This window comes from Dryobates pubescens, chromosome 15, assembly GCF_014839835.1.
Source record: "Dryobates pubescens isolate bDryPub1 chromosome 15, bDryPub1.pri, whole genome shotgun sequence".
Taxonomy (NCBI): domain Eukaryota; kingdom Metazoa; phylum Chordata; class Aves; order Piciformes; family Picidae; genus Dryobates; species Dryobates pubescens.
The window spans coordinates 11,699,331-11,725,098 of record NC_071626.1 but is presented as its reverse complement, the minus strand read 5'-3'; the positions used below and the strand labels follow the sequence as shown (position 1 = coordinate 11,725,098).

At 39.7% G+C, this 25,768-nt stretch overlaps 1 protein-coding gene across 1 annotated transcript in view; it reads left to right on the top strand.

Annotated features, from left to right (window-relative positions):
- Positions 1 to 25,768, top strand: part of POLR3B (RNA polymerase III subunit B) — a 74,996-nt gene that overhangs the window by 6,016 nt on the left and 43,212 nt on the right. Inside the window, exons 6-16 of the mRNA XM_009908352.2 lie at positions 972 to 1,072; positions 1,719 to 1,810; positions 2,958 to 3,075; positions 4,074 to 4,182; positions 11,469 to 11,591; positions 13,105 to 13,221; positions 13,728 to 13,862; positions 19,321 to 19,482; positions 22,191 to 22,391; positions 23,277 to 23,439; positions 25,392 to 25,545. Of these exons, the coding sequence (XP_009906654.1) occupies positions 972 to 1,072; positions 1,719 to 1,810; positions 2,958 to 3,075; positions 4,074 to 4,182; positions 11,469 to 11,591; positions 13,105 to 13,221; positions 13,728 to 13,862; positions 19,321 to 19,482; positions 22,191 to 22,391; positions 23,277 to 23,439; positions 25,392 to 25,545 (1,475 nt within the window). The remainder of the gene's footprint in view (positions 1 to 971; positions 1,073 to 1,718; positions 1,811 to 2,957; positions 3,076 to 4,073; positions 4,183 to 11,468; positions 11,592 to 13,104; positions 13,222 to 13,727; positions 13,863 to 19,320; positions 19,483 to 22,190; positions 22,392 to 23,276; positions 23,440 to 25,391; positions 25,546 to 25,768) is intronic.

Below are 25,768 nucleotides of genomic sequence, written 5' to 3'. Positions count from 1 at the left end.
CTTGGTCTTCAATGCACAGCACAATTTTAATTGGCTTTTATTAGTGCATAGTCAATACACTGAAAGACTTCATACACAACCATAAGTGTGCAAGTCTGAATACTGGTAAATTTACAATCCTGGAGCTTAAAGGTATGGAATGCTCAGTGAGGTCATGAATGGCTGGCTGTTGAGTTGCTCTGTTGTGTTCGGCAGATGCAATAAACCTGGTTTTGTATGAAGATACGTAATACCTTAAGGGCTGGCAACAGAGTCATAGAGTGAGGCTGGGGAGAGCAGACCAGAAAGATTGGATTAGAAATGATTGAGCCTTGAGCTATATAATGTCCTAGATACATATATCCTGCTTTTCTTGCTGTCTGAGGAGTTTGCAAATAAATTCTGGGACTCTTCACAGGAAGTGATGCTGTAGTGAACCTTTTTGTGAGTCATCTTTAGAATCAGCACCATACAGTGAAGTTGGCTTATTTTATTAATAACATGGCTTAGTGTCTCTCTCATTCTCATGAATTTCCATTCTGTCAAACTCCACATGACAGCACAACTCTTCAGCTGTTGAGAGTTTTCATATAGAGCTGAGCTGCTCTCTGAGCCTATGGCACAGTGTGGTCTTTGTGTCAGCTCTGCAGATTAGGCCTGTTTGTTTAATTAAACAGTTGAGAAGTTATGCTCTGCAGTGCTGTCCTCTGAAGACACAGATCCACTGGCTGCTTTTGAAACATCACAATGATTATATTTGGGTTTTTGTGGGGTTTGTTTTGAGCAAGAGACTGTCAAATATAATCCAGGTACCATCAAGAGCTTGGTCAAGGTTTGCTTAAACAAGAGTCTGTCAAACATAATCCAGGTACCATCAAGAGCTTGGTCAAGCTTTGCTTGAGGACTTACAGGAGACAGGGCATATATGGAATGTTTTAACTGTAACATATATGGAGTGTTTTAATCTAACTACATGACTGTTCTCCTTTTAGTGCCGCCTGAGAGACATGACTTACTCTGCCCCTATTACAGTGGACATTGAATATACACGAGGTAGCCAGAGGATCATACGCAATGCATTACCCATTGGCAGGTAAGATACCTGTCAAGTTTCTGGTATTAGTTTTCATTTGCTGCTGTGTTGGGAAGAGATTTTACAGCAAAATAAATGTAGGCTAACCTTGCTTCCTTGTTGAAAGACTTGATAAGCTGGCAGATCTTGCTGAACAGCTGTACCAGATGTGACTAGAAGGTCCTGGTATAAGATTTTGTTCTGGGAAAGCATTTGGAAATCCATCTCCTTCCAAAGAAAGATGGATATAAGGACAGGTGTTGTTTTTGTTTGTGTTGACATCAAACCATATAGGGAAATACATGAAAGCATACTGGAGCTGCAAGTTGCATTGCTGTAAGATGAAGATAATCATGTTTGTTCTGTTGCCAAGTGACTCTGTCTTTCACACATAATCTGTGGAAGGTGGTTGGTAAAACCAGTAAGGCAAGCATTCATTCTTCTGTACAAGGTTAAGCTCTCCTTAAAATTTGTTGGGTTTATGACCGAGCCTGGGCTTTGTGGAGAAATGTTGAGGATTTTTTTCCTGTTTTTCTTAAGGCTGTCAAATGAATTGAGGTTATTAGTATTGGGAAGGACATCTAATTTCTTTTTAAACAATTGTGTGCCTTAGGGCACTGGTTTTGTTCTGAATTTGACTGTTCATGCTTTTCTCTCCTTCTTGCAGAATGCCTATAATGCTTCGCAGCTCCAATTGCGTTCTTACTGGGAAAACTCCAGCAGAATTTGCCAAACTTAATGAATGTCCTTTAGATCCAGGTACATTTGCACTCAGATTCTTTTTTGCCTACCTGTACTTTTAGGTTTAAATCTTTTTTCAGCAAAGAAATCATTGGTGTGTTTCCTGTGACTGTGAAGTCATTGTGGTAGCTTCCAAAGTGTATGCTTGTAACTAAAAGAAATCAGCAGGCTTTTGAAATCAGTAAGAAATGGTTTGTGTTTGCAGATGAAGTTTTCAACCACAAAAGCAATAAACCAACATTTTGAAAAAGTTGAGAAGTGTATCCAGTATTGTACAGTGATGTGTTATGTGGGAACAGAGGGAGAGTTTGTTCATGAGAATGAAGTGTATCTGGGGAGAGTAGATTGAAATGATGTCCTCCAAAGCAGGAACTCTCATTTGTTGCCTTTTCTAAAGCAAGAATAAAGTGCTACATGATAAGATTTGAAATGTAGAGAGGAGATGAACGGTTATAACAAGCAGCTTCTTTGTTCCTGATGCCTTTGAAACTTGCACTGGTCATGCTGTTCTTGTTTGTGACATGGCATGCTGTGCTGGAGAAAGATAGCTGCATTTCAGTAGAGCAGTCTAAGGTGGCTCGTGCAGATTCCTCATATTGTCTTAGATACAAGGGCACTACAGTACTTTAAAAAAAGTAATACAGAAGAAATTTCTACTAGGAGTGTTGAAGAGAGCAAGCTGGTTCTTAACTGAAGATGTACTGTATGTGCTACCAAACATCTGAAATGGCCAGTTCTTTTTTTGTTGTAGTTGTTGATGTCCTTGCAATATACTCTTCTGACAGGCAATAGTTCTTCCTAATTTATAGAACTAACAATTCTATGGCATCTTTTAGTAAGTGTGCTTACCTTACAGATTTAGATTTCTTTACAGCTTTGCAGGTTTTGGTCTGCCTGTGAGTTCTTGCTGTCTGAGTACAAGTCGCAGGTCCCGAATGCTGCGTGTGAGTTGAGCTGAAGTTCTGTTCCGCCTAGTGGAACAGTTTTGTAGCTATCATGGGCTCCACACAGAGTTTGTTGTTTACTCCTTTAGGGGAGAATTTACTTTTCTGTTTTGTCCTTTGTATGTTTAAATGATTAGAAAGTAAAGAGAATACTCATAGGTGTATTGAAGGTAAGGCTCAGCAGTACTGACATGCAAAATATTTTTTTTTCTCTTAAATAGGTGGCTACTTCATTGTTAAAGGTGTAGAGAAAGTCATTCTTATTCAAGAGCAGTTGTCCAAAAATAGAATCATTGTGGAAGCTGATAGAAAAGGCACAGTTGGTGCTTCTGTTACAAGGTATGGTAAATGCCTGCATTTGCATAAAGCAGATAAACTCAAAGCATTAAAAGTTCACTGTTGAAATTGAAGCAGTTTTCTTCCTAGTATGGGCAAAAGCTGTGGAGATTCAGTGCTCCTCTCTTGCTACTGTAATTTTGCACACCAAAAAGATAGGACTCCCAAATTAGTACAGTGTTCCTACAAAAATCAGGGGGAGTTGCTCATATGTGTCAGGATTCTTTCCCAGCTAGGAAGAGCAAGTTCTAATTTTTAACATAACAAAGTGCACTTCCTTGTTGACAGTGTTTGGTTTCATTTTGCAACAAGTAACACGACATTATTGCAGTGTATATTAGATGTATACCTTTTGTCTGACTCTCTAGATCTAATGGATGTAAAAGCTTTTAAAGGCAGTTGAGAAGGAAACAAAATTTGAGTACTACACAAATTATTGAAAACAGCAAGGTAGTTTAAATTTAGCCTTTCCTCCTTGGCTAAGTTTTATTTATATTTGGTTTGCCTTTTGATTTTGTTATTAAGCTGCATGCTGATGTAATATGGTACTATGCTATTTGTCACAGTTCAGTGTGAGGGCTGTTTTTATTTCTCCAGAGGCCTCTCACATCTCTGCTAACTTCTTTACTGTTCCACAGTAATCCTAGATGAGGTTAAACATACAAACAAAGTACTGCTATCTCATCACTGTTGTTGCTACAGGACTTGTGCACACTGGTTACGTCCAAGCCAGTGACAAAAGCATTCAAAGATGGTTGTGAAAAAAACAGGCTTGTACTTGCTTAAGTTGACTACTGACCTTCCTCATCACAGGTGGTAATACCCTGTTACCTTGGAGTTACAGGGTGATGTCTGGCTGTTGCAATGTGATTTTTAAGAAAGGAGAAAGCGGGATTAATTCTGCTGAAAAATTGCCCTAGCTTGATACGTTTCATACAGAGGACTCTAGGAGCATCAACACAAACTTTCTGTTGGATATAATGTATTGTCTTTAATTTCAGTTCTACTCATGAGAAGAAGAGCAGAACAAATATGGTTGTGAAACAAGGAAGATTCTACCTGAGGCACAATACTCTGTCAGAAGATATTCCTATTGCTATCATATTTAAGGTAGTAGAACTGTTGATTTTCTTGGGGGGTGGGGGAGGATTTATAAAAAGCCTGTGCGGTAGCTCAAAAATGAAGATCAGCAGCTCCCAGAAATGAGTATGTACAGAGGGACTTGGCAGGGCTTAGAGAACCCACATTTGTTTTTTCACCCCTGAAATCATTGTCTTCCCCCCACACACCTCCAACTTGCAAACTGCTGTGTAGCTCAATACCTTTTGCTTCACGTCCAGGGACATGACTTCCAGCCATGAGCTTCTTATCCATGGCGTCCAGTCATAACTGTAAACAAAACTGATAGCTCTGGGGAAGTGTTGGAATTCTCAGACCTGTTCCTAAATCCCATAAAATTATTAGAATGGCTTACATTTCTGGGAAGTTTACTTCCTGCTCCTGTGAACGAGCTCTGCCTCAGTCAGGGTACTTCAGAATCTGCCAGTTTTAGGAATCCTCACCAGTATGTTCAGTGCAGTGAGTGTGTGATCAGATGGTGCATCCACCCCTGTTTCTGGGCAAGAGCTGGGGAGTATTTGCCCTGCCAGCTGAGCTTGTGACAGTGTCATGTCTGGTCCATCATTGCCTGTAAAACTGCCAGCGCTGCTTTCTCTGATGCTTTGCTTCTCCACTGAGGGCGCACACAACTGAATGCATGATGACAACTACTCCCTACCTGCACAGCAAGACCAGAAGCGGGCTAGTAGCCCATCTGCTGTGTTATCAAGTGCATGGGCTACAGCCAGTAAAGCTGGTGGGTGGACTCATGCTGTCCAGCAACTGAAGAAGACAGCGCGGCATGGCCAGGCCTTAGGCTAAGCCCTGCCCTCCTAACAGGTGGTAGCTTTTTCCTATCCTGTAGGTTTTGCTGCCACCTGTAGGTTTGCAGCCTGGTGCAGTGTATGTGCAGAAGGAGACCAGGCAGCACTCTTGGAGGTACTGTCTATAGGGAAGATGGCTTAAGGCACAAAAATGCTTCTGACTGCATCTAGCCACCAATAGAAATTAATTTATTCGTTAAGATGGGAGCTTTGGATCACTAAATTGCCAGCAGAGGGCAGCACCTGCCCACAGCATCCAAACAGCTTCTGCCACTAGTGTTGTTTCCTTGGCCTGGGCAACTACAGGTGTCTGTATCACCACAGCTTTTTGGCTGATTGAGAGTTTTAAGAATCTGCTTTCCTAAAGGAATTGCGTTGGATTTGGTAGTAGAAAATAGTTTAATAATTGGATTGTCTCAAGAAACAAATATCTGTTCTTTCTGGTTAAACTAATCTCTTCAAGTAGTTGGAGCAGGTCATCTGGTTTTAGTGACCAATGTTAAAGGAGATTGGGAAGTTATTTGTGGACAGAAATGCACATGAAAGTGTCAGGATTAAGTTCACAACTTCGATGTTGCAGGAAAGTGTTAATGGGGCTCTTCATTTGCTGGAGTTCCTAACAGCTGGATTCCACCTCCACTTACAGACTTTTATTACGTTTTGTCACCCCCTGCTGGTGTAGCTCAATACCTGCTCACAGAAGAGTAACTGCTCTGGGATATTAGGTCTGAGGAGCTGGTTGTTGGAGGTATTCTTAAGCAGCATTGTACTATTTGTTCACTTTTTTACAATGCTTGCTATAATTACTAACTGCCTATATGTGTTTTTTTATATTCTAGATAATTTTTCATTTATTTCTTGAATAAGGGCTTACAGTTGTTAGAAGCTCTTGGCAGTAGTGCTTTTCAAAGATAAATACAAAATAAATCAATGTATCTTTTTAACTGTTCTGTATGTTCCATTCTTGACTGGGATTTAACTGAACTTGTGAGTGGTCACTTTCCTTGAGTTTTTTTTAACCACATGAAATTCAGGGATCTTCTGTCCACTTTTAATGAGTCTCCATCTGGAAACTGAAAATCCCAGATAGTCTTTTCAGTGGATTCTTAGGCACCAGCCTCTGATCTTTCTTTCTTAGGCCTTAATGTAATACAGTATTACTTTATAGTGCTTAACTACTAGAAGCAGTATTACAAACACTATAGCCCTGAAACTGGAAAATCCCTGACTTAGGAATCCCTGTGTAGCCTCAGCTCTCTCACATGGCAGTATTATACATAGGAAATTCGTTGTAAAAGCAAGGAGAGTAATTCCTTTCTGCCAAGACTGAGGCCTTGGACATGGAGCATAGGTCATACTTATTACTAGAATGTGTTCTGCTTCTGGCAACGTAGAGGTACACTTCAGCAAAGGGCAAAGTTAAGCTGTATAGGCAGTCTAAGGTCTGAAGTTTTGGTTGCTTTTGCATCCTTAACTTTGTCTGTAGCAACTGCTTGTATAATTTTCAGTTGAAAAATAAACTGTAAGAGCAGCAACAAAAAGCTCTTGCTCTGCGTTTCCTTCGAGACCAGTACCCAGGCTGCTATCAAATCCACAGAACTCTGTGTTACGAGTTACAAAATGACCAGTAATTGGTAGAGGGCTCCTATCCAGTGTACAGGCCTGCTAGAGAAGAGAGATTTGTTAGGGGACTATCTGAGAGACAGTGGGAGAAGGCTGCACAATTTCAAATTGTTTTTCTGGTCCCAGTAGCTTTCAATGGCCCAGTGTTCCAGCACATGACTTCTAAGATACAGATATGATTTCATAGAAAAGAAAGCAGCTATTGGAGATCTATGATCTAATGTAGATTTAAAGCTACTGCAACTGTGAAGGGTAGATACACTAATATCTGTTAGGCACCTTTGTCAAAAGCAAGGGCTGTGGAGAGCATTAGAAACACCACCTGCTGACAGAGCTGAGGTCCAAGATTCATAAACCACTCTTACTAGAATCTAAGAGCACTTTTGTGTTTCAGTTGCATGCTAGGGCAAGACCTGCTCATACAGTGTTTCCCATCTTTTATTTTCTTACATGCTAAGGAAGGAAACCCAGGTGCATGGACTGTGGGAATGGGTAAAAATAGTGTGATCTAATAGTTGTTTGATCTTCATAGGTGTGGGGTCTGGACTCTAAAGGGTTCATCTGCCTTGCGTTTCGTCTTTATCCATAGTCTCTTCTAACTGCAAGCCTGAATGTCCTTGCTCGGCTGCTTTGCTTTTCTGCCATCCACACATGTAAGGACTTTTGTCATTGGCATACTTGGAGGTGTAACAGTGTTGTGCTGAACACATGTAAGTGGTGGATTTGTGAAGTACAGCATATTGACCATGGCTAACTGAAATTGGATAGGCTACAAAAGCCATGGTCCTAGCACTATCCTAGGACAGACTTGGAAGTGTCTTCTCTGCAGGTAAGGGGAAATCAGTGCTTTGTTGCTGTGCTAGCTTAAACACTTTTCCCCTAACCTTTCTTCTTAAAAGTGACAGAAGTATTTGTGCAGCCCCTATATATGTAAACAAAGTTTTTGGTTTGAAATAATGATATACATTGGACAGTTTTGTCCAGGTGTATTTGTTGAGCTTTTTTAAGGGCTTAGATGTTATATGACAACTGCCTTATAACGGGAAACAGACACAACTAACTTGGTTGATGCTCTCAGTGAAACACTGCTTAATTAGTTAATCTACACATGCAACCTGAATGGTATTTAGAATGGTATTTAGGCTTGAGTTGACACTTGCAGCCCCAGGAGACCTTTGTTTTAGCTTTTTGGCAGTTTTGCACAGATCATAGGGCTGTGTGAACTGTGTGTAGTATTTTTTTTTAATATGCCAGCCTATGAGCTACATGTGCTCTACCTGGGTAGCTTCAACAGTTTTAGGTGGCAATGAACGTAGAGGAGATGTGGAATATTTGTTTAGTACTTGAGAATGTTTCTGTCCTAAGAAGCATCAGGGTTAAAGGTGAGGTGGTGCTGCTAATTTTGCAGGGAGCTCCCAATGTTGCACGGAGTTAGAGCTGTCTTAAGGTAAGGGCTATTTTCCTTTGGGGTTTGTGATCTTGATTTGGTAACCTTGAGTGAGTCCTGGCAGCTGAAGTAAATGAAGATGTCAGTGCTGCACCTAAATGTGTTGGGGAAGAAAGAGAATTATAAGTAACCCCTGGGGAGTTAAAAGTTAAATTTTATGGCTTGAATTGCTAGATGAAGTATCTTTAGTTTGTGGGAGCTATAAGGGGCTGCTCTAGGACCTGTGGCAAAAGAACTGAACAGCAGGTTAAATTTAATGTTTACAGACTTGTGTTAGTCTTGCAGTGGTTAAAATGTAGCTCTAGAGGAACAGCTGAATGGTGGTCTTAGTGGATCTGCAGAATTATGGGTTCCCATGGCTGCACTTTCATAGCTCGTATCTTTTGAATTATGAAAGCTCCAGACCAATTCTGTCTGTGATGTCAACCCTGAATATCCCTGACATCTTTTTAATCCAGTCATCTGCCTGTCTCCATTCTGTAATTTAGCCTGATGGACTGCAGAACTGCATTCTAGGGAAGTGCCATGGAAACGCCTAGACATCATCATTAAGACACAAGCTGGGGGAGGAAGAGCTGGGCTCACACTCTCTCATACATATGTGTGTGTGTGCACACATGCATCCATACACAAAAGTTTTGGGCAGCAGAAACCTCCCCAGTCCTAGGAAGCAGTTGACCCCAACTGGACCATTTTCTCCCACTTGAATTCAGAATGATCGGAATATGCCTAATGCTTACTTTGACTTGTCTGTCCTATCTCCACTGACTGCTACCTAGCCTTCCAGCCACGCTTTTCAGCAGCCTGCTACTGTCCCCTTCCTCGCACCTCCCTGTAAAATTATCCCTTTGTGACACTGCCTTCCAACAAGACATCTTGTGTTCTGTTTTGCTTTTGAGGTAACTCCTTTTCCCTCAGCTTTGTTGATCATAAGCAGTTTAAGCACAGGACCCATTCCGATTTTGCATGTTCTCGGTGTTTCTGCAACAAAAAGCAACAACCCAGGAATATTTTGTTACTATCCTGGTTCTGGACTACTTGTTTAGTTTGGTTGGAATTTTTTGATACAAGTGCAGTTTTAGGGGCAAATTCACTGAAAAAGGAATTTTTCAGATTCAAGTCTATCTGATGCCAGCATGGCCCTGTTGATTGCCCCATTAGTCTTGTGTGTAGGTGTATTGGTGTGTGCAGCTCTGCCTGTGATTGGTGAGAGTACAGAGGAGAATAAATGAGTTTGCTTTTAGGCTACCATATCAGCACTTTTTTTTTAGTCATTACTCACAGATTAATTTTTCTCAGTCTGCACTTGCCTAACAATACAACACATACTGTTTGGTGGCAGATTCAGCCTTTGCCACATAGAAATTCAGAATTCTCAAGTGAGTTTGCTGCTACAAACTTCAGCTAGAAAATCTACACAGGTGTAATGATATGTGCTATTGTCATCTTGTTGTCACTCGATCAGAGGATTCATCATTAAGAAGAAATCATCAACCCTCTTTAATTTACTCTGAGTTCCTCTTTTTCAATGGATAAAAGAGCATAGTAAAACTGCAGGTTGACTTTTTTCCCCCGCTTGTTTTGCTCACTTTTTGCATGACTCTTATGATCTGGTTGCCATCCTAAAATTAACCTGGTGAACAGAAATAGGGGATATCTTATCAGCTTGCATTTGATGTGCTTTAGATAAATATGTTCCCAGGACACATACATCAAGTGACACAAAGATTCCTTTAACAGAATTTTGTTCTTCTGTGGGCTGAGTGCAATAATTGTGTGAATCTTGCTGTGGTTCCAAAACTGGTTTGCTGGTCAGCTATTAAGTCCTAGGAGCATGGAAAATGACCACTGTGAAGCTTTCATACTCTTGTAGACTTCGTTACGAGTCTGACTCTTGGATCATGAGGAGTTTTGTTAACTTCTCTGCTGAGGTTTTTTAACTACTGTGTGACCTTTTTTAGAAGGGTGAAAAAGCATCATAATACTTGAAAAACAGAGATCTGAGCTGCAATAGTAATATCACATGGGCACATTAAGGTTCTGGGAAGAGCCTTCAGATCAGTAGAGTGACTACCTAGTGGGAGCAAATATGCTGAAGCACTCTTACTTGGTGAAGGAGCTTTGTCATGATTTGGCACTTCAGTCTGTCTCAGATGGTGTAACTGTGATCTGTGCTTTGCACTAAAACGGGAACGCTCTCACACTGTTATGGATGTCTGCTGCTTTTGCACTGCTTTTCCTTTCTGATAAACCACAAGATGAAGAGAGAGAGTTTTAAGTTGAAGGAACTTCAGCCAACCACTTTTTTTGTTGTTGCAAAAGAAAGAATAAATGAAAGAAAAGAAAAAAAAGCTGAATATTTCACAATTAGATCAACAATTCTGCAAGGGAATAGCGTCAGCTAGATGTTAAGCACAGTGACACCCAATGAAGGCAATAAGAAGGGAAGGTATTTGTGCATTTCTGAGGAAAAATGTGAGGTTTTGGGACACTGCCAGGTTTTAATGAGAACCAGAATACTCGGGTCTACATAGGCCATTATTTGCAATGGGTTTTGTGGCAGGCAGTTTGAAGAACAATATGAATGCAAACGTAGCTTCCTCACAAAGTTCTGAGAAACATATTAGAACTCAGCCATAAGAGGGTTAGTGAGATTATTCCATTTCTTGATATGGCAGAGCTCCAGGCAAATGTGTGAAGGGGAGAGCTTTAGCACCATCTGGAATCCACAAAGGCCTTCGCTGCTGGCTGCCACCTTGAAACACTTACCGATAGAGAGATTTTCCTAAATCTGTTAAGCGCTCTCTTAGTTTATTAAGCTTTTTCCGCAGCATAAAGTCAAACAAGGTGTCCAAGGATCAGTGAAATAATAGAATGTCTTTCAAGTGGAATTGTGTAGTGAAGTCATCTTCTAAGTGCAGCAAGCTGCAAAGGAGGTAAATTGTAAACGTTTCTCAAATGGGACGTGCTGTATCACAGTCAACTGAGTTTGAGAAATTGCTTGTGGTAAGTGGCCATGGGTAATCTTGTAAAAAATGTCACCTCCCTTTATTTGTTGAAGATTCAGACTTGGTCTTCATTGTTACACACATAGGGTTGTTATTACCTGCTTTGGTGAGGTTTTTCCATTGGAAAAAACCCAGAGAATTTAACTCCTATCAGTGGAGGAAAAAAGGCTCTCCAAAAAGTGTGTGTGTGTGTATTCCTGCTGCTTATCAAGGTTTCCATTTAACATTCTTCTGTAGCTGGAATATGTGCTGCCAGTGCCAGATGGCACAGTTTCTTAGAGAAGAACTAGCTCTTGCTTAGTAGTAATGCAGACAAACAATACCAAATTAGCATAAGCAAATGTCAGTGAGTTAACATAAAGCCTGTGCTATTTCTGTCTTTTCTTCTTTTCCTAGGCCATGGGTGTTGAAAGTGACCAAGAGATTGTACAAATGATTGGCACAGAGGAACATGTGATGGCTGCATTTGCTCCTAGTCTGGAAGAATGCCAGAAAGCTCAGATTTTTACACAGATGCAGGTGTGTCTTTTCACATGGCCAGAGGCTAGGAAAATCTGAAGTTGGTGTGTATTGACCACTTTGCTGTGTCAGCAGTTGACGCACACATTTGGTTTTTTAGGGTTATTTTAAGATGAGAGTTTTTACAGGCACAGCACTTGTCAGAAGTGAGGCTTTACTCTTGTTGCCTCAATGGAAAAAAAACAAACAAAAAAACCCAACAAAAAACAAAAGAAGTCAAAAAGTGATTTGTTTACAGAAGCCCAGGGTTAACATTTTAATGCATGTGACAAGTAATGGTGTCCATAAGATTTGGGTTTTTTGTTGAGGCCCGTTCCCATTTTTCAAAAAGGAATTGCATACCCCATTTCACAGAAGCCCCATGGATGTGGACATGACCATTTCATCGAGAGTAATGTTCTCCAATTCCAGTATGTTGTATATAACCATGCTCCATTCTGCTGAGGACTTGCCAGAAATCTTTTAATCTCACGTGCGCTTTTTAAATTAGCGGAACGCAGGCCATTGTCTTGGCAGCACTTCCATCATGTACATGTCACATCATGCACATATCAATCTGCTAGAAGAAGCTTTTGAAGATTTGTCTCATTTTCTGTTTCATTGTGAACTTCTTCCAATCTTTCCATGTATGATGTTGAATATTGCAAAGTGCACATCTCTCTAGTTTCCCATCTTTTGGGGCTTTTTAGGCTGAGAGGTAGCACAAAGGCCTCCTAATTCAGAGTCAGAAGAGTGAAATGGTGGTGCAGGAGGAACATAGAGAAATGTGAAGAATCCAGGATGGTAGATGAAAAGAAATGCAGGAGTTACTGCATGCCAGAAATGTCAAATGAAATGAGAAGAGAGTGAGCTATTGGGGGAAGAAATTAACAGATGGGAAGGAGAGTCTTGTCACTTAGTGGCAAGGGGAATTCTTTGGCATAGAGGGCATGGCTTCATTTCCAGACAGGAACTTCTGTGTGGACCTGGATTATTTTTTTTTTGGACTCATCTGATCTTGAATTCAGCAGATTCCATTTCTTGCACAACTGGTAAGAGCGTGAATCCATTAATCAGTGCAAGGTGTTCTTGGAAACAGTAGCATTTGTGCCTATTAAAAAGTGAGTGCCACCTCACAATTTAGTATATGAATGAAAGTTAGGAAGTGCACAAAAGAACTAGAGGTGAACACTAAAATTAAATAAACTCAATGTCTTTGTAATTTGTATAATCTTTCTTCCCATGTCACTGCAAACCCCTTTTATTGTTGTAGGAATTGTGCTCTTTCCAGCACTTTCCACTCCGGATGTCATTAATGTATGGTAAAGCTGTAGATTTAATGACAGTCAATTGTGTACTTTAAGATTGTTTGTTTATTATCATCACATGTTCTTGGTAGTTTGTACTTTGCTAGGAGTTTGTATCATCTGTTCTTAGAGGATTGCACTGATTGAGGAATCTGTACAGATCTCTGTGTATGTGTATTTACATAGATTACAATTCTGATGTTAAGTTATTCCCCCTGCCTTGACAGGCATTGAAGTACATTGGAAACAAAGTCCGAAGGCAAAGGATGTGGGGGGGCCCAAAGAAAACAAAGATGGAAGAAGCACGAGAGCTGCTAGCATCAACGATTTTAACCCATGTTCTTGTATGTAATGTTGCTCTTTTTCAAGAAATTGAGTAAATTTGTGTGGTTATTTATGGTGTGAGCTTTGCTCGCAGGAACAAATGTCTTTGATTTGAGAAATGTCTTTGTAGCTGAGATAAAGTAAATCATCCTCAAAATAAAGGGGAAGATTTGGATTGAGTCAAAAGCAATCTTTATGTTTGTGAATGCTGTACCATTGAACTGCAGATCATCCTAGGCATTTTCTCTGCAAAGCCAGGCAACATTAGCTGTTGGTTCAGGACCTTATTCTCCTGACTTATACCTTTATTCAGATTTGTTTTCATTTACTCTCTGTTTCTGCATCACTAACATGTATTACTCATAGCATTTTTAAAGAAGGTAAAGTGCACAAATCCTTTTTATAACTTCTCAGTCAGCCCAGATCCATTGATTTAAATGGATCTGTTGGTCTGAATAAGATGTAAGGAGCTGATCCAGAAACATCATTATGCTTTTCCCTTTTTCCCCCCCCCCTCCATTTACAGGTGAAGGAATTCAATTTCCGTGCCAAGTGCATATACACAGCAGTGATGGTGCGCAGAGTAATTTTGGCCCAAGGAGAAAACAAAGTAGATGATAGAGACTACTATGGAAATAAACGTTTGGAGCTGGCAGGGCAGGTGAGTTTTTACTTTAGAGTGAAGTGCTCTGGGGATTTTGTGAGCATCTGCTTTGAGAAGGTGCAGAACAAGGACTATCCCTGGCTTCTCGATTGAAAGGGTGTTGCTCACATTTTGTATTTTTGGCTTTTCTGTTTTGACTTATAGATATTCTTGCCTGATTGAGACCAATGAATTACATCCTCACCTCTGTATTGCCCCTTTATACCAGATAAAAGCACAGAGCAGTGTAAATATGGCATCAGTTCTAGTTCCACTGTAACACTTTCAGTTCCAAGAAGTCAGGAGTAAGATCCATCTTTTGAGTCCTCCTCTAAGCAGCTAGGTAAGGGAAAAAACTGGGACCACCTAGGTGCCTTAGTGTCAGGTCCAGGCTGTCCCACTATGGAGAACTCAGCTTGTGTGGCAGCTCCCAGAACAGCCACTCAAGCCTCCTGTAATTTGGAGAAGCCTCTAAGATTGCTTATTTGTTTTCAGCTGCCTTTCTAGCTTCTGGAGTAGCACGAATTAACAAAGTAAGTGGTTTAAAGTTAACGAGCAACTAATGAAAGTGGATTGCACAGACATTTCTGCTTGCAGAATTTTAACACTGGAGGTAGAAGCAGTAACAAAGGACTGTGAAAAAGAGAATGGTTTGAGGTATGTGACTGGCAACTTCTTTTGCAGTCATGGCAGTTCACAGCTTTTGGTGAAACTGTGCTCTCCTAGTGTGGCAATTTTCCTCTCAGGTGAAGAAAATACTTGCCATGTTACTTGATTAACCAATTTAGATTAGGACTGGACTTCTTTGCTGTTCTTCCTATTAACTTGGAGTTTTGGTGGCCAGTATCTGGTTATTGATCACACATCAGAAATTCAGTCAAGTACACATAATGCACCTGGTTGGAGAAACTGCATCTCTGCTGCCCATGTCATTTGTACTGGGATTTCTGTTGTGGCACAAGTAACAATAACCATTCCTTTTTTATTCATATCTAGTAGGAATTCTCACCTTGTACTTTTTAAGATAGATGCTTGAGTAGTACAGTCCTGTTCTCCTTCCCGCTCTGCCCTGTCCTCCACGCACACATGTAAACATGCACAGAGCGCACAGTCATTTCAGAGTAAAAATGTATTCTGCTTCCTAGTTTCCTGGAGAAACTAAGATGACACTCTTGAACACAGTCCAAGCACAAATACAAGGGTAAAAGCCTCTTAACTTGTTAGGACAGAAATACACCTTTTTAAAAATTAATATACTGACTTTTGTGCTGATGCAGAACATAGTTCTGAAGCGTAAGAAGCAGCAAGAGGACATTAGTGCAGTATTCTAATGTGAGAAATACTTAAGCTGTGATGGATTTATTTGGCTTCTGCTGTAATGTTGTTGCTGTAGCTCAGTATAGCTGTGTTCAGTAAAATTAGTTGTTGCTTTCTCATCACATTTTCTTATTTTATTGTATTGTAGGAGTAACAGAGAGGGACCTGGGGGTGCTGATTGACACCCGCCTAAACATGAGCTAGCAGTGTGCCCAGGTGGCCAAGAGGGCCAATGGCATCCTGGCCTGCATTAGGAATAGTGTGGCCAGCAGGAGCAGGGAGGTCATTGTTCTCCTGTACTCTGCATTGGTTAGGCCGCACCTTGAGTACTGTGTCCAGTTCTGGGCCCCTCAGTTTAGGAGGGACATCGAGACACTTGAATGTGTCCAGAGAAGGGCAACAAGGCTGGGGAGAGGCCTTGAGCATAAGCCCTATGAGGAGAGGCTGAGGGAGCTGGGATTATTTAGCCTGGAGAAGAGAAGGATCAGGGGTGACCTCATTGCCCTCTACAACTACCTGAAAGGTAATTGTAAACAGGAGGGGGTTGGTCTCTTCTCCCAGGCAACCAACACCAGAACAAGGGGACACAGTCTCAAGCTGCGCCAGGGGAGGTTTAGACTCGAGGTGAGGAGAAGGTTCTTCACTGAGTGAGTCGTTCGTCATTGGAATGTGCTGCCCAGGGAGGTGGTGGAGTCACCGTCCCTGGAGGTGTTCAAGAGAAGATTGGACGTGGCACTTGGTGCCATGGTCTAGTCGTGAGGTCTGTCGAGACAGGTTGGACTTGATGATCGTTGGGGTCTCTTCCAACCTTAGTTATACTGTGATACTGTAATTTGGTTTTTCCTCATGTTTTTTGGAGGCAGAAAGTGGAGCTGGTAAAAAGTTTTCTACAAGATGTAAGAAAAAGGCCTCTGCTCACAGAAACTTTTAATAGCCAAATTAATTTTAAATTAACCAGGAAGAGGTTTTAAATGCAGAGGATCATCATAACAAAGCCAATGCATTTTTTTTCTTCATCAAGGAGAACTGTGCAGGGGGAAAGGGGGTTGTAGCACTTGACTAAGAGTAGTTCTGGCTTCCTTGTGATATTTTAAAGGCTCATTTCAAGCTGAACATGTGGAAATCTCACTACCACATTATCAGTGTGATATTGATTTCATTGAATTACATACTAAAAACTGTAAGATATTTTTGTCAATTTCTGAACATTTTTAGCTAAAGTTTGTGTGGATAAAATGGATGATGTTTGGGCTTTTTTGGTTTTGGTTTGGTTTGGGTTTTTTTTTAATGCCAGTGTATTCCTGGAATAAAAATCTTGGTTATTTAAAATTTGAATAAAGGGGGGAAAAAAGGAAAGAGGAGGGGGAAAAAAAAAGAAAAGAAGAAAAGATTCCCATGTGAGAGGAAAAACATAGTGCTCTAAACAATGTAAAGACATAAAAGACATTGTGTTTATAAAATTGTGTGAAAACAATAGCTGCTAATTTCACACCCCATGGGACAAGAGAGTACGAAATGTGCTTTAGCTTTAGATAACAGAGTTGTATCCAGTAGCCAAGCTGGTTTACAGAGCTTTCTCTTAGTCCTTCTGCCACTAGAGGCTCGGTAGGCCAGGTGCCAGCTGAGGTGTTAGCAAAACCTACCGATTTCAGGCTTAATCTTTTCACCTACCTTTTCTCTTTCCTTAATGTGTTCATTATTTGCTAAGCATTACTCTGTTCTTTGTCCTCATCTTTTTTTTTTCTTTTTTTTTTTGGTTTCTAATGCAGCTTGCTTTGTATGAGTGAGATATGGAACAGCACCAAAATCCGGCACCCTGGAAAGCAGGGGATTTCTACCCTGTGACAAAAGAATACCGCCTTGACTTCAGAGATTGCCTAATCCCAGCTGTTCTGATAATATAATTAAGGCTGCCTAATGTCTTTAATTTTGCAACCAGTTTGTGTGAAAGGGAGAATTTGGCACTCCAAAGGCTTAAACACTAAATAGCAATCTCAAGGCGCCTAATTAGAATTCTCTGACATTAAGCTAATTGGTGAAACTGTATTTCAGCAGCTTAACTTCTTTATTAATTTTTCTCAGTATTTTCAATGAAAATCAATTGATGAGCTGTCAGGTTTGTTTTTTTCTTAAATATAATTTACTCTTTAGTGAAGGAGGAGTGTCTGAAGCAGGCTGAAAGGCCCTGGACTAGCTATGAAATCCATTGAATATTATCACTAGCATTCCATTCTTTTTCTTTAATCTCTTGCTCTTGACCTAAATAATGTGGTTATTGTGAGGTTCTGCTTTGCCAGATAGTCAGAGCAAGCTCTTGCAGACCAAGATTCTGACTGAAATAAGCAAAGCATGATGCTTTTGAGCCTGGCAAATGAGAGCAAGTTGGTGTGTAACTTACTTTATTAACTAAGAGGAAGGATGGTATGTCTTAGTAATCCCTATGGCATGTGGAAGTAGAAGGGTTGTTTTCCAATTTTTTGATTAAGAAATGAAACAAAAATATTTTGAGTTTTTTTTTTTTTTTTAAATGTTTAAGGCCTACTCAAGTCTGTTGAGATCAAATGTATACCATGATGGATTTCAGAAGAGTCTAGTTATTACTTGAGAAGACTGTTAGACAGTTAAAATTTACTTTAATTCTGCACATACAGAAATTAAATAGCACAACTGACTCCAGAATGCCTTGGCTTGTGGTGGCTAAATACCTAGCTTGTTCATTCCTACAATGCTTTGTATACTGGGAGCTGCTACTTCTGGCATTGGTAGCTACTGCATTTTTAGTTCTTCTACCATTTGGAGTGTCTGCAAAACAGAGTCCCAGGACAGGACTGCCAGGCTTGGCAATTTACGCTGCTTGCTTATAAAGCTAGTAATTGTGAACACTTACAATGTATCATGTAATGCAGATTTGAGTGCTTTGGGAAGCTAGTAGTGACTCCAAGAAGGGGTTGAGGAAACTGCAGAAGCAAACTTCAGATTGGAGAGAGAAAGAGGGAAAAAAAGGAAAAAAAAAAAGATGCAAAACTTTGGTGGACTTTTCCTTTTGTGGCTCTTTCAAGCACTAGAAGTAATTAGTACACATATACAGGAAACATTTGGCTTAAATTGAAGCGCTTTTGAAGGGTGTGAATTGGGTTTTGAATTGGTGTGTATGTTTGGGGTCTTTTTCAGCTGTGTTGTGGAGCTTCTTAGCTTAAACTGTAGGCTTTTGTAAGAGAGAGATGTGTAAAACTTTCCAAATAGTATCACTTGTAGGAAAGGGTAGAAGCTCTTGAATCACGTGGACTCTCTGTGGGTGTAATTGATTTTTCCACGGACTGTGATGGGCAGAAAGTAGCAAGATGAAAGTGTATCTGTGTGAGGAAGCTGCCTACATGATCTATGTCAAGAGCAGAGGTTGCTCCTGGGCCTGCCCAAAAGTCAGTTTTAGTTCTGCTTGTCCTGAAACATGGTAACTATGCACCTTCCGTGCTTCAGTCTGGTCTTGCAAACTGCGCTGCTTCCAGACTGCTGCTGAGTTGCTTCCCCAAAGGACACCTGGGTGTCTGTTTTCCATTTTAAGAAGCTCCTGGGAAGGGCCACTTAAAACAGCATTTTTCATTTTTAGTAATAGAATATCTCAAAGTGACTCTTCATTTATTGCTTTACTGCAATTATTTCATCCAACATTAGAATAGAAACTGGTCTTGCCTCCAAATCTTGTGTTTAATTCAGGCTTGGATGTTTAGGATATCAAATCATTAGAAGTGTTTGTGCCTTTAGGAATTTAGAATTATAATGTAGCAGATTAGGGAAAACAGTAAATGGGTAGTGTAAAGATGGGTGAATATGCTGAGATATTGTGAAGTAAGAATGAAAGCAAACCAAAAAGGGATAAATGCACAGGCAGAGACCATTATTTTAGTTAATTTGTTTTCTGTTACGAGGTAATCTCTCTAATGCTGCACTTCAGCAAGGCAAAAAACTTCTGAGAAAAATATAATTTGAGAAACAGGATATTTTTTAACTGAGAGGAAGCATAAAGGCAGAAATTTTAAATGTGTGTTTCCTTCAACTTTTCCTATTCCCTCCCAAATTCCTCCCACCCTCCGCTGCCCGAGATTTCCCAGATCTAGAGAAGTATAATTTTGCCCTTAATCAAATTGTTTTGTGTTTTCAGCTTCTTTCTCTTCTGTTTGAAGATTTGTTCAAAAAATTTAACTCTGAACTGAAAAAGATTGCTGATCAGGTAATCCCCAAGCAACGTGCAGCTCAGTTTGATGTAGTGAAGCACATGCGTCAAGACCAAATCACCAATGGCATGGTCAATGCCATCTCCACTGTAAGTATTCTTGGTTTTCCACCACAGTGCATGATGGAAATGTGTAAATTTTGTTCTGATGGCTCTACTGGTTTTGGTCATAAAAGCAAATCTTTTTCACATTCTTAATAGACGAAAATTGCAAAACTCTGTCATGGGCAGGGCTTTTGGAATTCACTGAAGAGTCATTAATCACCAAACCACTTCTTTTTCATCATTTATTTCAAAGTGATGTCTTAGTATTTGTGAAGAACTGGTAGAAACAAGCAAATTTAAAATAGCAGTTGTATTTGTCCAACTTGCTGTCCTCTATGTGCTTCATGGTATTTTTTTTGTTGTCTGGATCTGGCCAGGGTCAGGTTGCATCATATGTCCAAAAGGTAGTTCAAAAACGGCAGAAATATGAATGAGCAGAAGACCCCTAAGAGGGAGGGGTGGGGGAAGGCAAACCCCAACTCCAGGCTTGAATTTTCAGCTCTTTAAGGGCAGTGCCTTTTTATTCAGATGAAGTTACTAGTATGAGCAGATTCTCAGCGTTGAAATTTATGCTTCTTTGCTAATGATACTGAACTATTCTCTCTACGAGACAGACATTGAAATTCTGGAGAAGGCCCAGAGAAGGGCATTGAAGCTGGAGAAAGGTCTGGAGAGCAAGTCTTGTGAGGAGTGGCTGAAGGAACTGGGATTGTTTAGCCTGGAGAAAAGGAGGCTGAGGGGAGACCTTCTCACTTTCTACTACAGCCTGAAGGGAGGCTGCAGTGAAGTGGGTGTTGGTCTGTCCTTTCCCTAGTAACAAGCGATAGGACCAAGAGGAAGTGCCCTCATGTTACACCAGAGGAGGTTTAGATAGGATACTAGAAGAAACTTTTTCACTGAAGGGGTTTTCAGACCCTGGAATAGGCTCCCCAGAGAGGTGTTTTTGTCACCATCTGTGGAGGTGTTTAAAAGAGGCATAGATGTAGTGCTAATGGACATGGTTTAGCACCAGACGTCGTAGAGTTAGATGATTGGAGTTGATGATCTTAAAGGTCTTCTCCACCTAAAAGGATTCTATGATTCTGTTTATCAGGGAAAACTGCAACATGCTGCATTATTACAAAAAAGATTCCCTTAAAATCTAACCAAGATAAATATTTAGCCTATGTCTGCCTACTGCCACAATGGGTATTTTCATTCATACCAATAAACAAGAACAAAAGTACTGTTACTGACTTTTATTGCTTACCTCACACATCAGCAAGAGCAATTTGTGAGATGGTTCCTGAAATCTAGCTACTAGCTTGTGAATTACTTTGAAATCTGTGATTTTTTAAGAAGTTAGATTAGTCCTGGTAAAAATTCTGCAACTTAATTTTTAAGCTTTGGAACTCTCGAGAGGGCTTTTCAGCCTAGCATGAAACAGAGGTTTTTCTTCAGTACTTGCAAACAAAATTAACTCCACAAATTGCATCTAAACCCGCCAATAGCCTGTTACTTACAGGCTGTTAAAGCTTATCACTGTTTAATTTTATGAGTGCCCCAAATGTAGTTAAATCTCTACAGTGTGTATAACCAAAGCAATTGAGAGATTTGTTTCTCTAAATGCTAGTGCTTTCTTCTAGCCAGTGCCAGTTTTTCCATTTGGACTGACAGAGATAAATCTGCAAACTATTCAGCACACAGTGTAAAGTCTTCCTTCTTCCACTGTCTTTGGACTTTTTTTCACTACCACATAGGCAGTTAAACACCATCTGCTCTTAAGCATTGAAAATAATTTCTCAGGAACAATGCCCAGTGCATACTATTCAAGAGATTAAGCAAATACCATAAAAATCATTCTTGGAAATGACAATCTCCAATCTCACCAGAATGCTTCAATGATAGTCTGAAAGAGCATGAAATAACTCAGGAAATTCATAATTACACCAGTAGAATGTAAAAGAATGCATAGCACTGCTGCACTGACTGTACAGTGGTGTGGTGTTCAGTGATATTTGCTATAGGTCTTATTTTAACCCTGGAAAATACTAAAAGACAGGGCGGGTTAGGAAGTAGAACTGAATGGTAGCACTGATTTTCAAGATCTTGCAGTAGAGATGATTAAACCTGCTTGGCATGGAAACATAATTCTGCTCCAGAACATTCTCTGAACTCCTGTATTTTTCTAATTAAGACTACAAGTGACACTGCCTTTGACAGTCATGAAATGTCTGACATACGCATAGATCTGGCATTTCATATTTGTTGTAATCCTTCCAGAGAGGTTGGATAGACCTCACCACCATCCCACCTGCCATCTTCCTCTGTGAAAAGACACATCAGTGAATCTTCTTCCTCTGGTTTCTAAAAACAAAAGCCTGCAAGAAAATGCAGAAGAATTTGGTGTCAGACTTCTCCGGTGTAAATGCCTGTGTTTGCTACAAAAATAACGGAGCACAAAAAAGGCAGAACCACAACTCTGTAAAACTGTATTTCTCTCAAAATACCTTTTTTTTTTTTTTTTTTTTAATATTTGGAAAAAAACTATAAAGGCAGAACAGAAAATAATTTCATTTAGCTGTATTTAAGTATTGATTAACCTGTGAGGGTCAGATGATGAAGAATCTGTGTATGATTTACTTGGTAATGGCAAACGTGTCTTCTCCTCTGAAAAAGCAATTGTTTCAACTCTTTTTAGTACTTAGTACTAAACTTTTTATAACTACTAGTAGGTAGGGGTAAAGTGCAATAATATTTATTTTATTCTACAGGGAAATTGGTCTCTGAAGAGATTCAAAATGGACCGCCAAGGTGTGACACAGGTGTTGTCCCGCCTGTCCTATATATCTGCTCTGGGAATGATGACTAGAATCTCTTCTCAGTTTGAAAAGACAAGGAAAGTGAGTGGTCCACGGTCATTACAACCATCTCAGTGGGGGATGCTCTGCCCATCTGACACTCCTGAAGGAGAGGTGAGGATCTTCTCATTTGCTTTCAGTATCTTTTGTCCTGAGGAATGGAGACAATGGTTATTTTGAAGCAGGTGAGGGAGGAGGAATTCTGTTGAGTAAGTTTCTGGAAAGAAATTATTCTCAGCCTGATAACCCAACTTGTGTGTCTTCTGATATCCCATCTGTTACATCCCGGTGCTCCTTACTGAATTGCCTTTTTTTTCCTGCTTGAGTCAGCTGGGAAGAAACTATTGAGAAATAATTTGGTTGTATGGAAAAGCCTTTAACTTGGCGAAGAAAAACACCTTTTTGTGTTTTAAAGACACCATTCAACTGTTTCAACAAATGATTGATGCTGATGGTCTTTTTTGTTTGGTTGGTTTTTTATCCCTTTTTTTTCTTTTCTTTTCCCTGAACAGAAAGTACCAAGTGAACTCTGAACTTATTGCCATAAATATGTAGTCAATTTGAGCTAACCTCATTAAGCAGCTGAAATAAAATTGCACTGGGTATGATATTTGGATATTTTTAATTTGAAAATATAGAAGTTTGTGTTAGAACATACAGAATATCTGGGAGATAGAGAAACAGACTAATTCTGTATATCTGTTATGCTTCTAAGTTGCCTTGAAGGGAGACATAGGGCTATACAGAATTGGATAACTGAAGAAGTCTAACTTTAAAGTTTGTATTTCTTATTAGCTTGTAAATACTAAAATACTACATTGCAGTGAGATAGAGAATTTTCTTCCCTTCTGATTTTCAGTGTAGTTAATTTGTTTCATTTCTTTCACTTTATACTTTGATTATATTTTTTTTTAATAAATACAGTTCTGGAAGAAAAATACATGTGTAGTATTGATAATGTGGAATAAAATGAGTAAAAGAAGGTTGTTCTTGTTTCAGGCTTGCGGTTTGGTTAAAAACCTTGCCCTCATGACTCACATTACTACAGATATGGAGGATGGCCCGATTATTAAATTAGCTAGTAATCTTGGAGTGGAAGATGTCAACTTGCTCTGTGGTGAAGAACTTTCATATCCAAATGTGTTCCTTGTTTTCCTTAATGGTATGTAACTTTTCAGCAGTCTGCCTCTAATTTGTTGCTGATTGAGAGTTAGACTTCGGAAACCCGCCAACAGTTTTTGGAGCACAGTGAGCTGCAGATGCCATTTTCCACCTGTAGATAATTTAATCAGTAAATATTTTGATAGTGTTAGGCAGACAGGCCAGATGATGGGACTTAGTTTTCTGAAGTGGTGTAGTCAGAACTCTGACTGCAGATATGTGTAAGTAGGAAATTGAAGCTTCTCCAAAATTCAGTGCTGCTTTTAAGCACATTTGCATAGACAGGCACGAGAATATGTACATTCTGTTACAGATTGGTTTGGGTGTTTTCAGGCATTCACCAAATGAGGTGCCATTCATAAAACACTTTTACAAGAAAATAATGCTGCTTAATTTGTAATAACTTAAATCTTTAAATTCAGAGCTTCATTCACAGGAAGTATTTGATATTACTGTAATCTTTATGGATTTTTACATATATTCATTAAAGTGCCTTTGGAAACAGAAATACTAATTGTGAAGTCCAGCAATTAGCTTTAAAATTACCTTTTAAAGGGGAGCTTGCTTTGTGAATGATTAGAAAAAATGAGGCCTTAGAAAACTGGCCTCTTTTCTTTGTTAAAGGAATGATTTGGCATATGTGCTTTGCTTCTGTGTGTTTGTGTTCCTTTTACAACTGAACTTTTAGCGTTTCTAAATCAACAGATGTTATGATAGCAGGTTTCAAAATACTGACAGGTTGAAAACTACAACAGTGGTTTCAAAATAGCCCTTTCTCAACAGCATCCACTTCCAGGCATTTAATGTCTATCATCATGAAAATCTCCATTTACCTTTGAATTAAACTGCAGTTGTTCTTCAGTCCTGCCTTTTCCCAATAACATGAAAGCAACACTTGACCAAGCTGCATTCCTTTGCTCTGCTTTTCGGTAGCAGTATGTTAAAGATAGGGTTCAGTGAAACAACATGCACTCTTTTCTGTCTCATTTCATGGTCCAAAGGAGAGTGCAGAGAAGATATATTGGATTCTTCTTTCATAAGCTCAGTCTGTGATATGGAATAAGATGTCCCAAATGCAGATAATCTAGTACTACATGAAGCAAAATAATTTACTGTTCAATTTATTGGTTTGTGGGTTTAATCCATAAAAACATTCAAGCTTCTAGGTGGCTAACTTGATTCTGATTTAAACTGGAGACCTGAGAGGCCAGAAAAATCCGTTAAGTACAAATCCTTTCATCTGTAAAGACCTTTGTATTGTCTTAGAAACTCTCCTAAACTGTCATGCTTTGTCTCCTCTTCAAACATTTTGTTTAAAATGGCACCATACAAGTTTTTTATTTTATACATTAAGATTGACTTGGCCAGGTGACCCTTTAAATGAATTTTACTCTCCTTTGTACATCCTGCATCCAAATACTTAAGTATGTGCTAAAGTGCACTGCTAGATAGCGGTAGATTGTTGAGCTCAGTTCCTGAAGGAGGAATTCTGGTGCTGTTGTGAGTGATCACATTTATCAAAAGATTCAGGTATTTCTAAAATTTCTGATAAGGGAGCAGGACAGTTCCTTGGTGTGTTCTTGGAAACCTTGGATCCATTTGAGTAGGGGTGAAATTGCAGGCTTCAGAAGTGTTGTTTGCTGGTACACTAATCAGTTAAAGGGCACCTGAGCAGAAGCATACTTGAAGAAAGCTGAATGAAGCACATAATTTAGAAAGCTCGCTTTCTAAAGCGATTTGGGGACAATCAGATCACCCGTGGAATTCTGATACTTTGGATTTGCAGAAAGGAAAAAAGCTAAATCTTTTTCATGTCAGAAAGGGGCAAATGTACGACAACCCTTATTTGCAAGAAGTAGAATGTAGTTCTGTGCTTGCTGGGTGTGATGATGATTTGCAAGTGGAGTTCAGGATATGCCAAGAATGCACCTTGAATTTATTCTTTCTGAATAGGTAACATCCTTGGTGTCATACGGGATCATCAGAAATTAGTCAACACGTTTCGGATAATGCGTCGAGCAGGTTATATCAATGAATTTGTTTCCATCTCTACAAATCTTTCTGACAGATGTGTCTACATTTCCTCTGATGGAGGGAGATTGTGCAGGTAAATATCTGGTCAGAAATATCTCACCGGTGGACTTCTTACAAATACTGGTTTATTCACTGTAAATACACCCAGCTAGGAGTACAAATTTAAGCAAACTTGGTAGGGCTTGAGAATCTCCTTTCTGCATGAACAACCCTCATTCAAAACTGGCAGGTCTGAGAAACCTAATAAAACAACTTACAGGAGACCAAATAAATCTATTTTATCTGTGAATACAATT